General features: G+C 40.1%; 1 protein-coding gene across 5 annotated transcripts in view; it reads left to right on the forward strand.

The window, feature by feature from the left end:
- MARK3 (microtubule affinity regulating kinase 3) overlaps nt 1-20,789 on the forward strand; it is a 105,448-nt gene that overhangs the window by 46,135 nt on the left and 38,524 nt on the right. For all 5 annotated transcript variants that reach the window (XM_026654262.1, XM_026654265.1, XM_026654263.1 and 2 more), the window contains 7 exons: nt 521-586; nt 5,246-5,316; nt 13,027-13,083; nt 13,992-14,228; nt 14,326-14,445; nt 15,816-15,915; nt 16,182-16,294. In XM_026654262.1, the coding sequence (XP_026510047.1) occupies nt 521-586; nt 5,246-5,316; nt 13,027-13,083; nt 13,992-14,228; nt 14,326-14,445; nt 15,816-15,915; nt 16,182-16,294 (764 nt within the window). The remainder of the gene's footprint in view (nt 1-520; nt 587-5,245; nt 5,317-13,026; nt 13,084-13,991; nt 14,229-14,325; nt 14,446-15,815; nt 15,916-16,181; nt 16,295-20,789) is intronic.

Consider the following 20,789-nt stretch of genomic DNA (forward strand, 5'->3'; position numbering starts at 1 on the left):
CCCCATTGCTGCAGGCGGCCCTCCCCACGCTCTACTGCCCCAGCTCCCTCCGCCTAAATGCCGGCGGCGACCTGGGCGGCCGAAGATCCGGCCGCCGCGGTCACTGCTGAAGAAAATGGTGCCCCCCAAAATCCTAGCGCCTTAGGCGACTGCCTAGGTCGCCTAAATGGTTGCACCAGCCCTGGGTTTATATACAAATTACTGTTACCCAGTGCTTTTGTTTTTTGGGAGCTATGCTTAAATTAATTGATTTTTTTCACTTGACCCTAAACTGAGTATGTTTCAAGCCAGAATTGTACATTCATAATAGTTTGACCCAGACTACAACTACTGATAAAGCATTTCAGTTATTCCATTTAGAAGCATGAAATGGAAATAATTGCTTTTAAGAAAAGTTGTTTTGATATTGTCAAGCAGCAGTAATCTACTTTGAGAGAATCTTCCGCAAAGACTATCCGAAAACTAGACTCCTATAATTGGTTGTAATCTTTTAGTAAATAACTGCTTTTTTTTCCTCTAGTGAAGTTATTTGAAGTAATTGAAACTGAAAAAACTCTCTACTTAATCATGGAGTATGCAAGTGGGGGTAAGTATTTTCCTTTTATGTGATATAAATGTAAAGAAATTGCCAAATGATACTGAAGCTTTCTTTTGTAATACTCCTTAAAACAAGAAACATTGATTTCATGATAGTGCAACATTTCAGGTGAAATGTTAATATTTTGGGAGGCATTTTCTTAAAGCTGTACAATTTTTTAAGTAAGCCAAGCTTTATTGAAATCCAGAGGGAATTTTTTTTTCATTATTTTCATTAATCAGTCCATCATGGTGGTAATAGCAAAATAAGGATATTCACAATAGGCAGGAATTGGCACAATAGTTGGTTTCACTGATGTGGTATTTGGTAAAGTTAAGTATATATTCAAATGTATTGTATGAAGTAATAGCATATAACATTCAGGTGGAAAAGTGTAGCAAATCTATTTGCCCTTGCATTTTAAATCACCAGTACTTCAACATTGCACTTCTTGTTTTTGAATGTTGGTGACATATGGACTATTCTGATTAAAGTGGCTCTCTTTAATTAAAGTAAGATCCACAGTTACCAAAATCTTCTGGACTCTTCATTTTGACTGTCACATGGGCCGCTTCACCTGGAATGGTCCCTTGAAAAATTTAACTACTTGTGCTAAACAATCTGTTCCACCTTGTACTTAGCACTGAGTACATTTCCCAAACCTGAAGAAGAGCTCTGTGTAAGCTCAAAAACTTGTCTCTCACCAACAGAAGTTGGTCCAGTAAGATATTATCTTCCCCCACCTTGTCTCTGTAACCCCTCTCTTTAAGTTCCTCCACTGCTTCCCCCTTTTGAATAATTAATTCCCAATTCTTGAGCAAATGTGAAGATTTTCTCAGTGTTTTCCGCTATTCGTAACTATAGCCAGAATCAAGGCATTTACCCTTCTGGATAGCTAAAAATGGTTAAATTTCAAAATCAGCTGGTGGGAGTCACACAAATATTTGAGGCATATCTTCAATTTTGCTGGGGAGACATAGAGGTTTGTCCTTCAAAACAGAAGAGCAGAGTTTCACCATTGGGTCCCACTGCATATGTGCAGCATATCTGGGATATCATGATGTGGTTGCTTATATAAACTGTGTTCTAGCCGTTGTATTTGAGCTCCTAAGAGCCGTAGATGCATAGACTAGTTTTGTCTAAATGGGGCTAATGGTAGGGAAGGGCATAATAACATAAGAACGGCCATACTGGGTCAGATCAATGGTCCATCTAACCCAGTATCCTGTCTTCTGACAGTAGACAGTGCCAGATGCTTCATAGGGAGTGAACCGAACAGGGCAATTTATCAAGTGACCTATTCCTTGTTCTCAAGTCCCAGCTTCTAGCAGTCTGAAGTTTAGGGATTCCCAGAGCATGGAGTTGCATCCCTGATCATCTTGGTTAATAGCCATTGATGGACCTATTCTCCATGAACTTATCTAATTCTTTTTTGAACCCAGTTATATTTTTGGGTTTTGCAACATCCCTGGCCCTGAGTTCCACAGGTTGACTACGTGTTGTGTGAAGAAGTACTTGCTTATGTTTGTTTTAAACCTGCCGTCTATTAATTTAATTGGATGACCCCTGATTCATGTGTTACGTGAAGGGGGTAAATAACCCGTTCCTTATTTACTTTCTCCACCCCATTCATGATTTTATGGACCTCTATCATATCTCCCCTCAGTCTAAGCTGAACAGTTCATCTTTTTAATCTTTCCTCATATGGAAGCTGTTCCATACCACTGATCATTTTTGTTGCCCTATTTTGTACTTTTTCCAATACCAAAATATATATTTTTTTGAGATGGGACAAACTGTATGCAGTATCTCTCCCTTTCGTAATGGTTCCTAACATTGTTAGCTTTTTTGACCTCTGCACATTGAGCATACTAGTGTATGTGCACCTCTCCCTTCTACTTGATAGTTTTTGACTTAAAAGTGAGGTCATACTGCCATCTAGTGACTGGCTTACAGAGGATAGAAGGCCTAAAACTACTACAGATAACTGAGGGCATGTCTACACTACAATTTTAAGTCGATCTATGTTAGGTCAACTTAGGCCTGGTCCACACTACCCCCCACTTCGGACTAAGGTACGCAAATTCAGCTACGTTAATAACGTAGCTGAATTCGAAGTACCTTAGTCCGAACTTACTGCGGGTCCAGACGCGGCAGGAAGGCTCCCCCGTCGATGCCGCGTACTCCTCTCGCTGAGCTGGAGTACCGGCGTCGACGGCGAGCACTTCCGGGATCGATCCCAGAACATGGATTGCCTGCCGCCGGACCCTCCGGTAAGTGTAGACGTACCCTTATACCCACAGTAGTAATTACTGCTATGGTTTGTGTCCGGACTAACCTCCTTCTGTCAGTGGTGCGCATCCTCAACAGGAGTATTTCCACTGACTTAGATTGGCAGTGTGGAGGGCTGAGAGGCCGGGCTCTCAGCTCCGTACACAGCTTTCTCCTCTGTCTCTCTCTCTTCTCTGCCCCCCCTCCTCCCCCTCGGCTCTTGGCTACATTCTCCCCGCCAGGAGCCCAGCTGCACCCTCAGGCTCTTGGCTACCCGGCTACTGGGCTCCCAGTGGGGAGCCGGGAGCCCGGGCAGCAGTCCTACTGAGAGCAGAGAGCCGGGAACCTGGGGACAACTGTGCTCTAGCTGGAGCCCTCTATCTGCCCTGACATGACAGCCCAAGCTGTAAGTCCGGCTTTCTTGTCAATTTCACGGTTCCAACAGGGAGTTGTGAAATTGACAAGAATGACAGCTAACAGCCGATGTAAGTAACCTGCAATGTCTACACGGACACTGTGTTGCCCTAACTACACTGATGTAAGTCCTATGCCTCTTGTGGAGGTGGAATTATTATGTTGGGTACTTGCATCCCCAGGAACAAGGCTGTAGCATAGACACACTGACATAATTAGGTCAACATAAGCTGCCTTACATCAACCTAATTCTGTAGTGTAGACCAGGCCTGAGACGCTCCTTTTAGCTGAAATGAGAGAGACCTGTGTGTTTGGCCCAGAAGCCATTAGTACTATTATATGCTTATGCAATATGCTACATGAAAATGTAATAGCAAATGACTATGTGCCAATATGGATTCAGTTCTGAAAATTCCCCTTTATCTACATTTTAGTCATCGGTCTCAACTTAAATTCAATATTCAGTAACTCCCTCAGTTATTTGAACTACTGTTTTTCTCTGCTTTTGATATTCCCGAAACATTTCGGATAAACAGGGTTGAATTTTATCTGTCTGGCCCCCTGCATTTTTATGAATTTTTATTTACTAATACTTTAAAAAGAAATAGCTGTAAGATATATTTCAGGGAATTGTCATCACTGACTGTTGTATTTTAACTGCTACTCTGGAAAGCAAAATATAATTTGTTCAGAAAACGAAAACGTATAAAATTATTTATGCACGCTCCTTTTCTCATATCTTGGGTTCTTTATTGTAGTCTGTGCATGCTATACTTAAATCAGTTTGATTTGATTCCATCTTGTGACTTTTTCAAAATTAAAAGTACTTTTAATTATATATTTTTCCTTTTTTGAAGTCATAATGTGAAAAATGTTCTTACTTATCTGAGAGTATTTAAATGTGTATTTAAATATTAAAATAGTGATTTGATTTTTGAACTTCTAAAATCTTAGATTATTTAAACTAAATGATTTATTTGTACGTAAAGACCTATTTATGTATGTGGAAGCATTACCTCTTCCATATCTAACGCCTACAGTTTTTCAGTAGAAAAACATTTGTCACACTGTGACAAACAAGTCAATATTTCACTGGATAGATAGCAACATTTAAAAACTAGTCTAGTTGGCTAGTTATAAAATGCCAGACATTAATTGACTGTTTGTTTAAAAATGCAGCCTTTTTCAATTTTTCTTCAGTACTATGTCCTTTGTCATATTGCATTGTTTCCTTTTCATTTTGGAAGTCTTCCAGGGACCTGTTATGCCAGGATGCTTTTCTTCAATGTCTTATGTATGATATTTAAATTGTGGCTTGCTTCATCGCATCAGTCTGTGTTCACTTGGATGGTTTTTATAATGAAGGCCCCATTTTATTTTAACCCCAGGTTGAAACAGGGATTTCCATCATCGTAATATAATTTTTGTACACTTAGATTAACTATATTATAACACTCTGAGGCTACAACCATATTTACAAGATCCTTTAAACATTTTTGTACTGTAGATGAGGCTTACGACAGTCTATCTCTGTGATACAGCAGATATTTTTCTAATGAAAATTTGAAAGGAATTCAGGACTTTTTTTTGCAAAGAAAGGCATGCTGCTCATTTTCTATCATAAATGATTGAAAACAAATATTTTGCCTACATTTAGTCATCCAGATAATTCTTCTTAAAGTCTTCCTTGTCTCAGTGAAATTATGACATAGAAGTAAATCACTCTTCTGGGCTCTTGCCATGAGCCTTTTGCAAAAATGAAAAATTAGTGCCTTTTATGATTGATTTTTCACATGAATAAACAAACATTCTAACTGAAAACTGAAATCTCAAATTTAGCTCAAATTTCTGACATTTATGTAGCTCATACAATATATGTTACTCTTACAATTACAAAACTAACCCTAGATTTTGAAATTAACTAGCTAGTATTTTAAGATATTCAACAGTTCTCCTTTAATCTTTGATATGTTTCAATTGCAGGTGAGGTATTTGACTATCTGGTTGCACATGGAAGAATGAAGGAAAAGGAAGCAAGAGCTAAATTTAGACAGGTATGTATGATAGACTAACAACTCTTAAGTCCTCAACTTTAGCATTAAAACACATGAAAAAATAGTTGACAGTGAGCTTTCCCACGGTGCTTTCAAGCACGCTCTGTTGCTGACTTTTTGTTGCATTAAATAACAGGGGAAAACTAGTAGATTCCTGTAAAAAGTGAATCTAGAGTGCTAAAATATGCGACAATTAAGGACAGGGATGTCAGCAGTACAACATGTGATGTTTAATCCAGTTCATGTAACAGTGTGTCGACATAAATAATGACATAAACAATAATGAATATGGATAATAAACTGAAAACTTATTTGCAAATGTGCTGTCATTCCCCGGCCTTATTTTCCTTACCAGCTTTTATTGATGATCTATTCCATGGCACACAATCTGTGGACAATGATCTAAGAAGAAAGATCAGGAGTTAACTTCATTTTAAAAATCTGATAGCCCAGAGGCAACAAGCACAGCAGTTGAAGGAGATCATTTAATTTTACAAACAGCCTAATGTTTCAATTATGTTAAGGAAATTTTGCATGAAATAAATCTCGTAACATAAATGGACACCTTTATGCTTGTCTGTTCTGTCTTGAATAGAATAGTGTGTGCACCATTAGTTATTTGAGAAACAGTGGAAATGTAGGAATCACTCGCTTGTTCCCTGTATCTAATATTTTAATGTGTGTAATACATTTCTGTGGAAATGTACTGTGCAGAGAAGTTTTACTGATATGAACAATAACCTCACTAAAGTAAATGTGACAGTCGCAATAAACACTAATAAGAAAAAAGGACAGTGTTATTTAGGACAGCTTAACCCATTATAAGGAGGCAAAAATAAAATCAATAAACGAAAGCATTATTTCTCTTATCATTTGAATCTTCCCTAAGTCTTGCAGTATCCTCCTTAATCTTTTGCAAGATCCAGCTGGCAGACTTCACATCCCAGAAGATATTCTTTGAGTAGTGTGCAGATTGACAGGCAGTAAGAACCATTTCTGCCCCTCATTCACAAAATCCTGGGGTGTGTTGTTTTTGTTTAACAGACTGTATTCAAGGTTCCTATGCTTAGATTCAGGAAGACAGAAAAATGTCCCCTTCAAATTCAGAGTTTTTGTGTGTGTGTTGCTTTTGCCCTCTGTCCCTCACAGTCCCAATGATATTAGCTTCTGAAGTTGTCATTCCTGTCTCAGATGTTGGGCTGTACCATTTTTCTAAATCCGAAAGGTTATCCTTCAGATTCAAACCCAGTAATTTAAATCAAGTTTTTCTAAGATTCAAAAGGATCAGGGAATTTTCTCCCCGTTGCCATGCCTAATACTAATTTTCAGTGGTCAAATCTGGTTCCACTAGTATGTTCACTCTTCCCTATGGCAATCATTATTGTTCTTAATCAGGAGATTTTTTTTTTTTAATGATCTGTCAAAGTACTTACATGTTTTGTTACTTCATTTACAATGTTGTGTACAGTTTATCCTTCAATCCTGGTTATTTTATTCAAGTCCACTGACTTCTCTGAAAGGGAGTTTTGAACCAGAAGGTGTGAAGGCTATCTTACAAGTATAAGCTTCAGGGTTTCTTCACACTGCTACTATATGTCAGTGAACGAACACAGTTAGCAAAGATAATGCTGACACAGCCTGCTTGACCCCATTGAAGTCCACATAAATGCATTTTATAAGTCTTATTTTTATTTTTCTGCATTTCTATAATAGCTTCAGATCGATTTTTCTCATAGCATAATAGGGTTTCACTTTAAGTCCATCCACTAACTAGTTTAACAATGAGACAATAGTTACCTCTAAGAAAAGCTGGAGGAGCAATAGTAATTTGCATCTGCCATAATGTTGAGCCTGGCAGAGACTGTATGTGGTCATCTCTTGTTTGCTTTTAATTTCTCCTCTCTTCACTTCTGTAGTGGCCATTTCTGTATCAAGTTATGTTGGAAGTAAATCATTGCACACCTGCCCAACTTAAAAAATTGTCCAGGAAGGGCAGTTTCAGCATGGATCTAAAATCCTTCACAAGAAAGTATATTATTTCTGTGGTATGCATATTCTGTGGCCCCAGGAGCATAAAGATTTCTGGAGTTTGATCTCAATTTTGGATTTTATGTGTTGTAAACTTCCTTGCTGTCATCCAAGTTTTTCCTCTACTTTGAAATAATGTGGCCATGGCTGATTATGCTGCAGTAAATAGCTTATGTATTATGCATAGCAGGCATGTTTAACAGGTGAAGTATGAAAGGGTGCAAATGCCAAAAATATAACCATGCTCTGCTGCTCTCCATTTTAAGCTGCTTTTGTGCCTCAGAGCAAATATTTGCACTTTAAAGAAGTTTTGGATTCTTCATATCATTTACTTCCCCTTGCCCTATCCTCAGGCCTCTGGGTTGATGGTCTGCTCTGGAGAATTTTTCTGCTGAGTAAGGATGATCAATGTGTGAGATGATGTATGAATAAAAATTAATGTAAAAACGAGGAACCCAAGTTTGTGCCTTTTGGGAAATAAGCAAATTAGGTAACTGATGCCCCCGTACTACTCCTCCCCTGAATTAGTTTGTTAGTAAGTAGCTTTCATTAATCTTTCTGCCTCTTCTCTGAGAAACTCTAGAAGCAGGGCCGTTTGTTAATATTCTTCTTTGAGTGCTTGTTCCTGTCAATTTCAATTAGTTTTGTGCGCATCACGTACAAAGTCATCGGAAAGTTTTCCCTTAGCAGCTCCCGTCGGTCAGCTGTGGAGCCCCCTGGAGTGGCACTGGATATAGGACCCTGCCAACCCCGCGTCTCCTCAGTTCCTTCTTACCACCAGTCACGATAGTTGGAACTGCGATCTCTTGCCTAGCAATGCTTCCCTTAGCGTTCTTTCCATAGCGTAGGTAGTTTAGTTTAGTTGTAGTTATTGTTAGTAGATAATGTATACAGTGTATATATAGTAAGGTTTGGGAGCAGGGTTTCCCAATCCCAACCGCCCCACCCTTGGGCTCCGGGGTGTGCCACGAGCCCAAAGCTTTAAACCCTGCGGAACCTGCAATAAACCTATGCCAGAAAGCGACCCCCACGACTCGTGTCTGGGGAGGCACACAAGACGGAAAGGTGCAAGATTTGCAGGACTTTCTGCCCAAGGACAAATAAGGAGTGAGATTTCCGACTTAGGCAGTTGCTCATGGAATCCGCTCTTCGTCCGCAGTCTGCTGCGGACCACCGGGACCCGGCACCGAGCGCGTCTATACGGAGTGCCCCGGCATCAGTACATGACATGGTGCCGAGGAAGGACGCTAGTCTAAAATACCCTTGTCACTGGCACTCTCCAGCACCGCACACTGAGGAGACAACCCAGCACCGCTTGCATTCACCGGTGCTGTACAACTGGCATAGAAAAGCGACAGGGGTCGCTCTGCAGTGCCAAAAGCAGCTGGACCGGCAGGTGCTGCACTGGTGCGTCCCTTGAAGGAGCACCCAAGCAGCAAGTGTCAGCGCCGTCGACTTCAGTTCCCCCGAGGTGACTGTTGAGTCCAGCACCCAGCAACTCCTCAGATGGGCAGTGCCAGGTGGAGGAGTTGGAGCTACCTTCCACCCCGGACACTTTTGCAGCTGCCAGAGATGTAATTGCCATGATGGCTCCTCAGCCCCCGGTGGTCAGAGATAAGCCTCCAGCGCCGTCTAGAGGCAAGCTGACCATGATGCGGTGCTCAACTTCTCCTGCCCGGCACCGTTTGCCTCGGCACAGCTCCAGATCGCCGTCGCCAAGGCACTGCTCTCCGACACCGGATTCTGTGCAGGGTTCCCCGGCACCAATGGGACATCACTCTCCTTCCTCGGCACAGAGGACGGAGTGGCACCAATCCCCGGCTCCGAGAGAGAACCAGCAACAGATTCCCAGCGCGGGTGCCTCGACACCAATCCTCCGCATCATCAGCCCGGCACAGGACCCTTCGGCTCCACCGTGGTCATCATGGTCGAGATCCAGCGTGGCCTCGACAGTACTGGTACACCATGTTCCTGGAGCTGTCAGTGGACGCCCTGATTGCATTACCACTCCACCCAGATCTGGTCACTCAGGACCTCTGTCACCTTCACCACCCAGACCTCCAGTCCCTCCATCTCACAGCCTGGAAGCTTCATGGTTAAACCCCACGGAACTTCTGTGCTCGGAACCAGTAAGAAAGGTCCTATTTGGCACCAGGAAACCATCCACCAGGTGCACTTATCTAGCTAAGTGGAAAAGGTTCACTTACTGGTGTGCCCAGCAGCACACACCTCCACTCCAGGCGCCTATGCCACTTATTCTAGAGTACCTTTTGCACCGAAACACCAAGCCAGGCAGTGTCATCCATCAAGGTACATCTTGGTGCTATCTCGGCCTTCCACCCTGGAGTGTCCAGGCACTCCGTATTCGCCAACCCCATGGTAGGACGTTTCCTCAAGGGTCTGGAATGGCTGCATCCTCAAATTAGACAACCTGTTCCTGCGTGGGACCTTAACCTGGTCCTCGCCAGGCTCATGGGGCCCCCTTTTGAACCTCTGATGACTTGCTCACTCCTCTACCTCTCATGGAAGGTAGCCTTCCTGGTCGCCATTACATCAGCTAGGAGGGTGTCGGAGTTAAAGGTCCTTACCTCCAGTCCACCCTACACAGTCTTCCACAAGGATAAGGTACAACTCAGGCCTCACCCAGCCTTTTTTCCCAAGATAGTGTCACACTTCCATACTAGCCAAGACATTTTTCTACCTGTCTTCTATCCTAAGCCTCATCCCAGTAGTCGAGAGCAGAGGCTGCACTCATTAGATGTTCGGTGGGCGCTAGCATTCTACATCGAGCGCATGAAACCGTTCAGGCAGTCGAACCAGCTGTTCGTGGTGGTAGCAGACTGGATGAAAGGGCTCCCAGTCTCATCTTGAAGAATATCTTCTTGGATCACGGCATGCATCTGCACATGTTACGAATTGGCCAATATCCCAGCCCCGGCACTTACAGCACATTCCACAAGGGCACAGGCCTCGTCAACGGCGTTCCTGGCTCAGGTCCTGATACAAGAAATTTTCAGGGCAGCAACTTGGTCCTTGGTGCATACGTTCACCTCTCACTATGCTATCACCCAGCATGCCAGAGATGTTGCAGCATTTGGCAGAGCAGTGCTCCAATCAGCGATTCCTTAACTCCGACCCCATCTCCGGGGTGGAGCTTGGGAGTCACCTGATTGGAACTGACATGAACAAGCTCTCGAAGAAGAAAAACGGTTACTCACCTTCTCGTAACTGTTGTTCCGAGATGTGGTGTTCATGTCCATACCAATACCCACCCGCCTTCCCCTCTGTCGGAGTAGCCGGCAAGAAGGAACTGAGGAGGTGCGGGATTGGCTGGGTCCTATATCCAGCACCATGAAGGCGCCACTCCAGGAGGCTCCACAGCTGACCCAATGGGAGCTGCTAAGGGAAAACTTTCCGATGACTGTACACGTGGCGTGCACACACCTGATTGGAATGGACACGAACAACACATCTCGAAGGACAACAGTTATGAGAAGGTAACCATTTTTTATCCATAATGATATTTGGAATTGGGCAGATGTGAGGACAAATTTATAGCTGTTTAGGCCTATAAAAAACCTCCACAAAATAAATCAGCAGTGCAGCATGTATCAGACAAGTAAGAAATCGACTGCTAGTGACAGCTCCACAATGTAGGTAGATTTCTCAGACTGAGACACCAACTTCATAATGTGAACAGAAGAGAGAAGGAAACGAATTAAATAAACAAAGGGAGCGAGCCCAGAGAAAATTATAAATAAAAACATTTTTGGTACAGTTCCTCATTGAATTTGGGTCCTTTTCCTTCAAACTGTTGGTCTGCTTTCCTTTCTCATGCCTGCCCTTTTCCCCTTTCCTTTCCATTCTAAGCTGTTGCCTCACTGTTTCAGCCCCTAAACTTGTCTATAGGTGCATCAGCTAGTACAGAATTGTCAGCAAAGAAAATCTCTTGATCATCATGTTATTGCTATGGCCATTTGGGATCAGAAGTGATGTTTGCTTCCAGATGAGAATGGCGTAACAATCAGACCATACTCTGCACCCTATTCAAGTGAGAGGCGCATGAGATACTTGTCATGTTGATGGCCCTGGAGACCTAGGGTTTCTGAGGATGGTGTGGGGAGGTGAGAAATACTGTAGAGCTCTGACCGGGGCTTGTGGTGTTAGAGTAATAGAGGAAGAGAAGAAGGTAGACAGGTGGATGGGGTGTGAGGAGAAAGCTGATGATAAATTAATAAGCATTATAAAAAAGTCTATAATTATAGAAAAAGGAATGCAGAATGAGGGAGCCAGATACAGAAGGAAATAAAGAAGTAAATGAAAAATGAACAAGTGACTGTGTAATTAACCTTTTTATAGAACATCTGCTTCCAAGCTGTTGTCTGATGTACAGAAATATAATCTGTAATACTGACACGACATATTTTCATTTCAACACCAGAATGAAACACCTATCATTTAAGTGTAAAATGCAAAGAGATCTAGTCTAGATGTGAAGAATTTTTACTCTAACATGCTTGCAAATAATCTTGAGTTACTATTCTAAACATTGAGAAAATTCTTTCTTGACTCTGTTTGCATGGTCATTCACAGAGCATTGGACCTATTACCCAGCTATAGAGGAATTCTCCTGTTCTGATGTGAAAACTGGCAGTGAATTACAAAGTATAACATTACTTCACCTTTTTAAAATTGGTCATCTTCTTAAATGAAATATGCTAATAAACTTGCCCATTAAAAAATTAAAAGAATATAAAGATTGATATTTCCTGACCTTTCAGATTTGCTATGCAAATTTGATTGCATGTCCAACCTTAATTCTGACCAATTGTTCATGTGCATTACAATAGTGTTTCATTACATGATCATATACTATGTGTCAAATAAGACAGTGTAATGTAAAAAAATTTTCTACAGCTTTACATACATACGTCACAGCTTATATTGGAGAGTACTACTCTGAATGCCACTGTCCACAAATGCCTTATTTAAGTCATTCACTGTGACCTTATGATCCCCCATGCAAAGTTGCAGAAAAAATATTCTATATTTGAGAAATTACTGTATGAAATACAACTAAAAGTACACTGAACAAGACCAGAGTTCCTTCACGTTCCCTTTATTATGCTACTCATTGCATAAAGTGCAAAATAAATGAGGTACGGTGTGCTCAGCTCCTTGCCTGGCTCATGATGGACAAACCTTCAGTAATTTGACTCCATACTAACTTATCACACAAGTTGTTTCTCACACTCAAATAGCTGAATCATTTCCCCCCAAAGTATCTCTCAAAAGAGAAATCTTCAGGCAGAGACTGGAAAATTTCAGCCCAATAGTGAAAATTTCAGAAAGTTGTGAATGAGTAAAGACATGAAATGAAAACCTTTCCGTGACCTTATAGAAGGTGAGCCTGCCCTCTTTCTATAATCAGCCATGCAGAGATAATGAAATCCTTTCCAAAGTGTAATAGAAGCCAGTATGTTGAATAATAAGTTTACATTTAGTTACACTTTTATTAACTTTACCCTGAATATGGTGACCATTGTGGTTGGTTGGTTGGTTGGTTGTATGGCTTTGAATGCATAAACACTTGTCAGTTTTAGCAACTAATATTGAAATTTCTGATTACACATCTGTTTCTTTGAGGTGTCACTTATATAATTGGGCCTGTTTTCTATCCAGATAGTATCTGCAGTGCAGTACTGCCATCAAAAGCATATTGTTCATAGAGATCTCAAGGTGAGTAGAAAAAAAACTACCAAAGTTTGTATGCAATAGTTTCATTCTTTGTGCCTAAGATTTTTAAATCTTTTCCATGGCTTACAGGAAATTTTAAATGCTATTAAAATATATTGAATATGGAGGTATTTCTTTTAAAAAAAAAAATGGGGGTGGAGGAGACGATGAGATGTATCTTAATGTAAGGATTTGGCTGGCATATGAAAATTGGAGCCTCTGACCTCTTGGTCACTAATTGAAATCTAGCTCAGTTTGGTAATGATAAAAAAACATTACAGTTGGGTAACAGATGGGTAAATGCCTGGTGATTCTTGTTGCCAGAATTAGTAGACTACACAAAAAGCCCATCGTCATGGATGGGGTGGCTTCTCTTAGGCTTGGCGCATGTTGGTGTGGCATTATGAGAGAGCTTGCTCCATTCCTTATACTATAACTGTATAAGGTTGCTATTACTTGAAACTGAAATGTGGCACATTTCATAAATCTTATCTTCACTTTATACTAAAAAAAAAAGTAGAGATTTTATGTACTACAAACTTTTGTAAGCATTTAGCAGATAAAAGTGTAGGCTTTAAGAGCTGCAGTTTCATTTTTATCTTGTTACATGGAAACACAAAGTTACAGAAACACCAAATAGTTTTCCATGAAGTAACCAAAGGGATGATACATGTGACTAGCTTCATTTAGTGTAACAGGTGCCATAAATCTGAAGGTGATACACTAGTGAGATTACAAAATTAGTAATTTTCATATTTATTTTAAAAAGATATTTGATTATTTTCAATAAAAAAGCAATTTTAGTACACTTTTGGCTTTTGCCTTTAAGAATGAATAAAAAATTGAACAACAGCTTTTGTAGAAAAATCTGAAATTTACACAACACGATATTTTTCTTTTCTTCCTCCCAGGCTGAAAATCTATTGCTAGATGCAGATATGAACATTAAAATAGCAGACTTTGGTTTTAGCAATGAGTTTACAGTTGGAAATAAACTGGACACATTTTGTGGCAGCCCACCATATGCTGCGCCAGAGCTCTTCCAAGGCAAGAAATATGATGGACCTGAAGTAGATGTTTGGAGTTTAGGTGTTATTCTTTACACTCTTGTTAGTGGATCTCTTCCTTTTGATGGACAGAACTTAAAGGTATATTACTTGCACTCTACTAGCTGTTGTAATAATTCAACAACAGTATTTTAAACTGTGCCTCTGACTTTTTATAATTTGCTTCCTTTCTCCCAAGGAACTGAGAGAGAGAGTACTAAGGGGAAAATACAGGATCCCTTTCTACATGTCAACAGACTGTGAAAACCTCCTTAAACGTTTTCTGGTGCTAAACCCAACTAAAAGAGGCACTCTAGAGGTAATAGCATGAGTAAAATACTTTCAGACAAAATAGTAATTAAAGGTGATTTAACAAGCTTCATTTGTACCACTAATACTTGCTATTCCTCTCCCTTCCCCATTAGCAGGTATTTAACTTCAGTTGATATTTGCTGGATTTGCTGCTCTGAGAGTTCTAGTGTGAGTTTTTGGCACAAATATGGCAAAATTGCACCTGTTTCCCTCAAGTCAGTTTCTCAGTGCAGTGAAGAAAGTTTTTTCTGTGCATATGCAATCCAACACACACTCTTAGATGGTTGCCTACTTACATGTGTACTCTGAGCCATGCACCTGGCTTAAGTGGGCAAATCCATAATGCGTGAAGAAATCGGGGTTTCGTGCATGCAACCCTAATTTGAATACACATCAGGAGTTTTCATGCCTACATTGGGAAGTCACTTAAGAGCACATCTTTGAAAACTTCATATTTGTCTTTGTTTCCTTAAAAGCTAATAACCCAAAGCACAATAGTATCACTATTGTAAACTGTAGTTTTGGACTTTCAAAATGTACCGCAGTATTCTACAGTAAGGTATCTTGAAGATGTATAGAGTAATCACATGAGGAGTTACTGATTACTCCCTTCAAAAGTAGGGCACTATGGCTAGGCATGGCTTGCATTTTAGTACATTCCTATGAAAGGCTGTTGGAGTACAGTCTAATATCTGTGACTTCCTAAATAGTTCAACATTAGAGAAGGGTTAAAATCTCAGTTTGGATTTTCTTAACCATAATATTTTTAAACAAGTGCTTTTATCTGCTGTTTTTTTCCCTTTGTGTTCTTTGTCAATACTTTATGCTTTAATTTAACTCCTTGGAGAACTGACTAGTTCCCAAGTGAGTAATATTTAGAATGGGGAAGTCTGCTAGAAGTTTTGTGGCTGAAAGAGGGCATTAGTGTACAAAGTCCAGTGAAGGTTTCCTGGATTAGGATGGTTTCCTGCCTACAGATTGTTGTCTGGAAGAAGTCTTAACTAATCTCCTCCCTGTGCTCCCACTGCAACCAATCTCTCCACTACTAATACTTAACTTTGACCTTTATGCTGGAATACAGCTGATGGGAAGTAGTCTGTCTAGGAACACAAGTCCAGGGGAGGAGAGGAAGGAGTCTGGCAATAAAGCTGGCTAGTTTCAAATATGAGTTGAGAATTATTTGGAGCTTTCTGGAAAAGAATGGTGGGTAGAATTAGAAGAGGAAGTAAGGACTTATCTCACTAAACCCAAGTCTGGATTTGCTTGTCTTCAGTTCTTCAGTGCTATACATTTTTGATAGATGGGACTTTGACCTTTCAGTGACTTGTTTCGTTTACAAGTAAATATCTTACACTACTAAGCAACCTATCTTTGTAGCAAATCATGAAGGACCGGTGGATCAATGCAGGGCATGAAGATGATGAGCTAAAACCTTTTGTTGAACCAGAGCTGGACATCTCAGACCAGAAGAGAATAGGTAATTCAGTGTTTTCCAATATGTCCGCATTTAACTTGCAGTATTTTGAGTTCATGTACTGTATAATCAGATTTGATTTGTGCTTAATATGTATATTTAGGTATTTGAAAAACAACTTTACTATTAGTATCTAATTAGACATTGTTCCCACATTTAGATATTTTGTTCCATTGTTAGAAATAAACAGGTTTTTGAACATGGAAACACTCAACCAGTGTGTATCTATTAAAGCATATTATGACTTACAAACTCCTTCTTTCTTTCAGATATTATGGTTGGAATGGGATACTCTCAAGAAGAAATTCAAGAATCCCTTAGTAAAATGAAATATGATGAAATCACAGCTACATACTTATTGTTAGGGAGAAAATCATCAGAGGTGAGTATAGAACAGGAAAAAAGTTAAAAATATTCTGATGTTAAATGCAGAAAAACTATTCAGAGCAAAAGATAGTTAATTCAAGTGAAAGTTATGGTTCCTCTTTGAGAAATTGTTTACGTGAATTCCACTATTGGTTGCATGGTCCACCATGTGGACAAGATCAAATTATTTTGGCCGGTAATGTCCGTTGTGACTGCACCTGTGTCCTAAATGTCCTTGTGTCTCCCCCCTACCCAAGGGCATAAAGGACAAAGCAAGCCCCATTGTCCATCAATTCTTCAAGTGCTTGTCTATATATATTCCATTATTGATGTGCATGCACTCAGTACAATCCTATTTGCATTCTTTTACCCTGCAGCATCCATTCAGGGCCACACCTGTGCACAGAGTGAGCTTCCTCATACCTCTAGCTGAAGACATAAAATATGGGGTGATCCCAACTTCCCCTCAGTTCACCGCCCCATGTCTTGCAGTGTGTGAGCCTCTTCCCTCACTGTGTCATTTACCCATTGTTTTGTAAATAGATATTTAATAGCTGGTGATTAGTGTTTAATTTTTTGATGGCATTTCCTTTCTTCTTCAACAAGAAGGAATTTTATTTTGTCTAAGCATCTGTCCTGGTACCTGATTGATAGTAATGACTGAACACAAGTCTCCAAGCTTTAGGAATTGCCCTTCATGTGAGATAGTAATGCCTCTAAATTGTGGGTATACCAGATGCTTACTGTGTCTGGGTGAGGGGCAGATAACAGAGAAATGTCATCTGTAAATTATTTTCTAAGAGAAACCAAAGATCCGGGGAGGCTTTCCTGAAAGTGATCCTGCTGGAGAGATTAAAGCATCCCTTTTGAGACCCTGAGATAGCTGTGGCAGCAGAAATTTCTGAGCACACCTCATCTAAAAGAGCTCTTGTTGGCTCCTCTACTTGTAGAGTTGAAATAGTTGCCCATAAAGATCTGATAAAATCTCAAGGGATAGGGAAGGAAAGAACAGAGTCCACACAGGGAGGAGAGAGAGGTCCCCATCACCAGGTCCTTTTTCAGGAGCCACAAATCCTCTTGAGCCTCAGTTGAAAAGCGTAGCACCAGGCCCGAAAAGGGATGCTCTGTAACCCAGTCAGGCATCAAACACAGTGCTTCTATGCAGTCTTCCCTTGTATTGATGCCATCCTCTCATAAAACTTTAGTACTGAATATGCCAATGCGAAAGTCAGACAAGTGGTCAAAAGACTAACTGGTCTTTTCAGGATTGGACTTCTGACAGCCTCTCTTTAACTCCTTTGTCCCTGGTTGTGGGGTTACACTCCTCCCCCCCACCTCCACACACACCTCTGCTGGGGCTTCTGCTAGGACTCAGAAACACACACACTCTGCACTCAGGGATGTGGGTTAACAGCAGGATTGGAATAAACACACTACTGGGAGCTGTCAATAAGAGGGGGACCAAGAACAGCCAATTGGAAAAGAATGTTCAGGGCATTGGGAGAGAAGGAAATTGGGCAGTATGTTCACTGGAGTCAGGTTGAGAACAGGTGATTAGGGAGTATTCCAAGGGGGAAGGAAGCAGGGCAGAATGTTCAGGGGGCAACAGAACCAAATGTGCAGTGATTCCATGTGGTAGAAGAGTAATAAAATGGAAGAAATTAAGAGCAAAAGAAGATGGCTTGGAGCTTTTTTTTTCTCCTTAAGCGTCATGAGACACTTTTCAAAAAGGAGAATATGTTTGTCAGATCAAAGATAGTCGCAAATAAATTATTTCTCCATCTAAACAATTGTTTTAGGTGCCTCAAATATACAGTATAATCTTGAATGGAGCAAAAGTGGTCCAAGCTGTTGAAAATGTGAGGAGAGGCAGTCTCTCTAGGATGTAGTCCACATTGAAATTTTGAGAGCCCATGTCTTAGCCAGAATCTACTGAGCAATCTTTAGAAATGATCTTTTAAAATTGATTTTTATCCTAATTTTTTTCAAACGTGTGTATGCACTCAATGGGGATTGTGCATATATTAATCTTTTAGTTTCAAAGATCTGCTGTTTTTTTATTACACATATGGAGGAAGCGTGGTCACTTGTTTGTTTTAGGGAATGGGGGAGGAGGGGAATTTACATTTCACCTTTGTAGAACTCAGAGCTGAAAAACAGGAAAACTCTCTACCCTCTATAGTGAACAAGCATTGAACATTTCAGTGCAGAGAGGAGATTTATTGGAAAGGGGGAAGCTTGTGTAAATGGGATTATAACTGTTTTGCAGCCTCACCTGTAGCAGTCAGTGTCAGGTGACCTCTGTTATTTTAAAATAGCTGTAAAACTGCAATAGTGGAGAAAATTAACCTAAACACAACTTAGCATATCACATTCATTTCCCTTGATTTAGCAAGTAGATTGTGTGAACCCTTGTGACTGTAGTCCAACAAAAAAGTATTACTACGCTGCTTAGCTATGTTAAGTCATTGTTAAATTTAATGTAGATGCATTTTTCTCATAACCTTCTTTAATGTGGTGCCTCATAACATCAGCAGTCCTGATTAAAATTATACCAAAAATAGATTCCCAGAGTGAAGGAATAGTTGCTGACCTAGGAATATACACACAATCCCAATTCTGCTGTTCCTTATGTTCCAGTTGCGTTCCAATTTGCAGAGTCATTTATTTTCTCACGGGTGTGGCAGTTTTGCCACATAATCCTTCATATATGCCATCTCCTTCATGCAACCAATACAGAGTAAGGGTAGTGATTGGTTGAGTTACCTCTTATCACAATGGTCTAGGACTCTTGGCATGACATAGATAAATGCCTTGGTGTTGCACAGGTATAATTAGTAGGGCTGTCAAGCGATTAAAAAAAATAATCTTTTTAATAGTGCAATTAATTGCGCTGTTAAACAATAGAAAATGTAAATATTTTTGGATGTTTTCTACACTTTCAAATATATTGATTTTAATTACAACACAGAATACAAAGTGTACAGTGCTCACTTTATATTTATTTTTGATTACAAATAGTTGCACTGAAAAAAACAAAAGAAATGATATTTTTTCAATTCACCTAATACAAGTACTGTAGTGCAATCTCTTTATTATGAAAGTTGAACTTACAAATGTAGAATTACGTACAAAAAAACTGCATTCAAAAATAAAACAATGTATAACTTTAGAGCCTACAAGTCCACTCATTCCTACTTCAGCCAGTAGCTCAGACAAACAAGTTTGGTTACAATTTGCAGGAGACAATGCTGCCTGCTGCTTGTTTATAATGTCATCTGAAAGTGAGAACATGCGTTCGCATGGCACTGTTGTAGCTGGCGTTGCAAGACATTTACGTGCCAGATGTGCTAAAGGTTCATATGTCCCTTTATGATTCAACCACCATTCCAGAGGACATGCGTCCATGCTGATGACGGGTTCTGCTCAATAACGATCCAAAGCAGAACGGACCGACGCATATTCAATTTCATCATCTGAGTCAGATGCCACCAGCAGAAGGTTGATTTTCTTTTTTGGTGGTTCGGGTTCTGTAGTTTCCACATCTGAGTGTTGCTCTTTTAAGACTTCTGAAAGCATGCGCCACACCTCGTCCCTCTTAGATTTTGGACAGCACTTCAGATTCTTAAACCTTGGATCGAGTGCTGTAGCTGTTTTAGAAATCTCACATTGGTACCGTCTTTGTGTTTTGTCAAATCTGCTGTGAAAGTGTTCTTAAAACAAACATGTGCTGGGTCATCATCCGAGGCTGCTATAACATGAAATATATGGCAGAATGCGGGTAAAACAGAACAGGAGACCTACATTTCTTCCCCAAGGAGTTCAGTCACAAATTTAAGTAATGCATTATTTTTTTAACGAGCATTCTCAGCATGGAAGCATGTCCTCTGGAATGGTGGCCGAAGCATGAAGGGGCATACGAATGTTTAGCATATCTGGCGCACAAATACCTTGCAACACCGGCTGCAAAAGTGCCATGCGAACGCCTGTTCTTGCTTTCAGGTGATGACGTAAATAAGAAGCAGGCAGCAGTATCTCCCATAAATGTAAACAAACTTGTTTGTCTTAGCAATTGGCTGAACAAGAAGTAGGACTGAGTGTACTTGTAGGCTTTAAAGTTTTACATTGTTTTATTTTTGATTGCAGTTATGTAACACAAATAATCTACATTTGTAAGTTACATTTTCATGATAGAGATTGCACTACAGTACTTGTATGAGGTGATTTGAAAAATTATTTTTTGTTTTTACAGTACAAATATTTGTAATAAAAAATAATATAAAGTGAGCACTGTACACTGTATTCTGTGCTGTAATAGAAATCAATATACTTGAAAATGTAGAAAAATATCCAAAATATTTACTAAATTTCAATTGGTATTCTATTGTATAACAGTGTGATTAATAGCAATTAATTTTTAATCACAATTTTTGAGTTAATCGCGTGAATTAACTGCGATTAATCGACAGCCCTAATAATTAGTAAAGTCCAAATGGGTGAGAACTTAAAAA

Source organism: Terrapene carolina, unplaced genomic scaffold (assembly GCF_002925995.2).
Source record: "Terrapene carolina triunguis isolate 2854851 unplaced genomic scaffold, T_m_triunguis-2.0 Scaffold189, whole genome shotgun sequence".
Classification (NCBI taxonomy): Eukaryota; Metazoa; Chordata; order Testudines; family Emydidae; genus Terrapene; species Terrapene triunguis.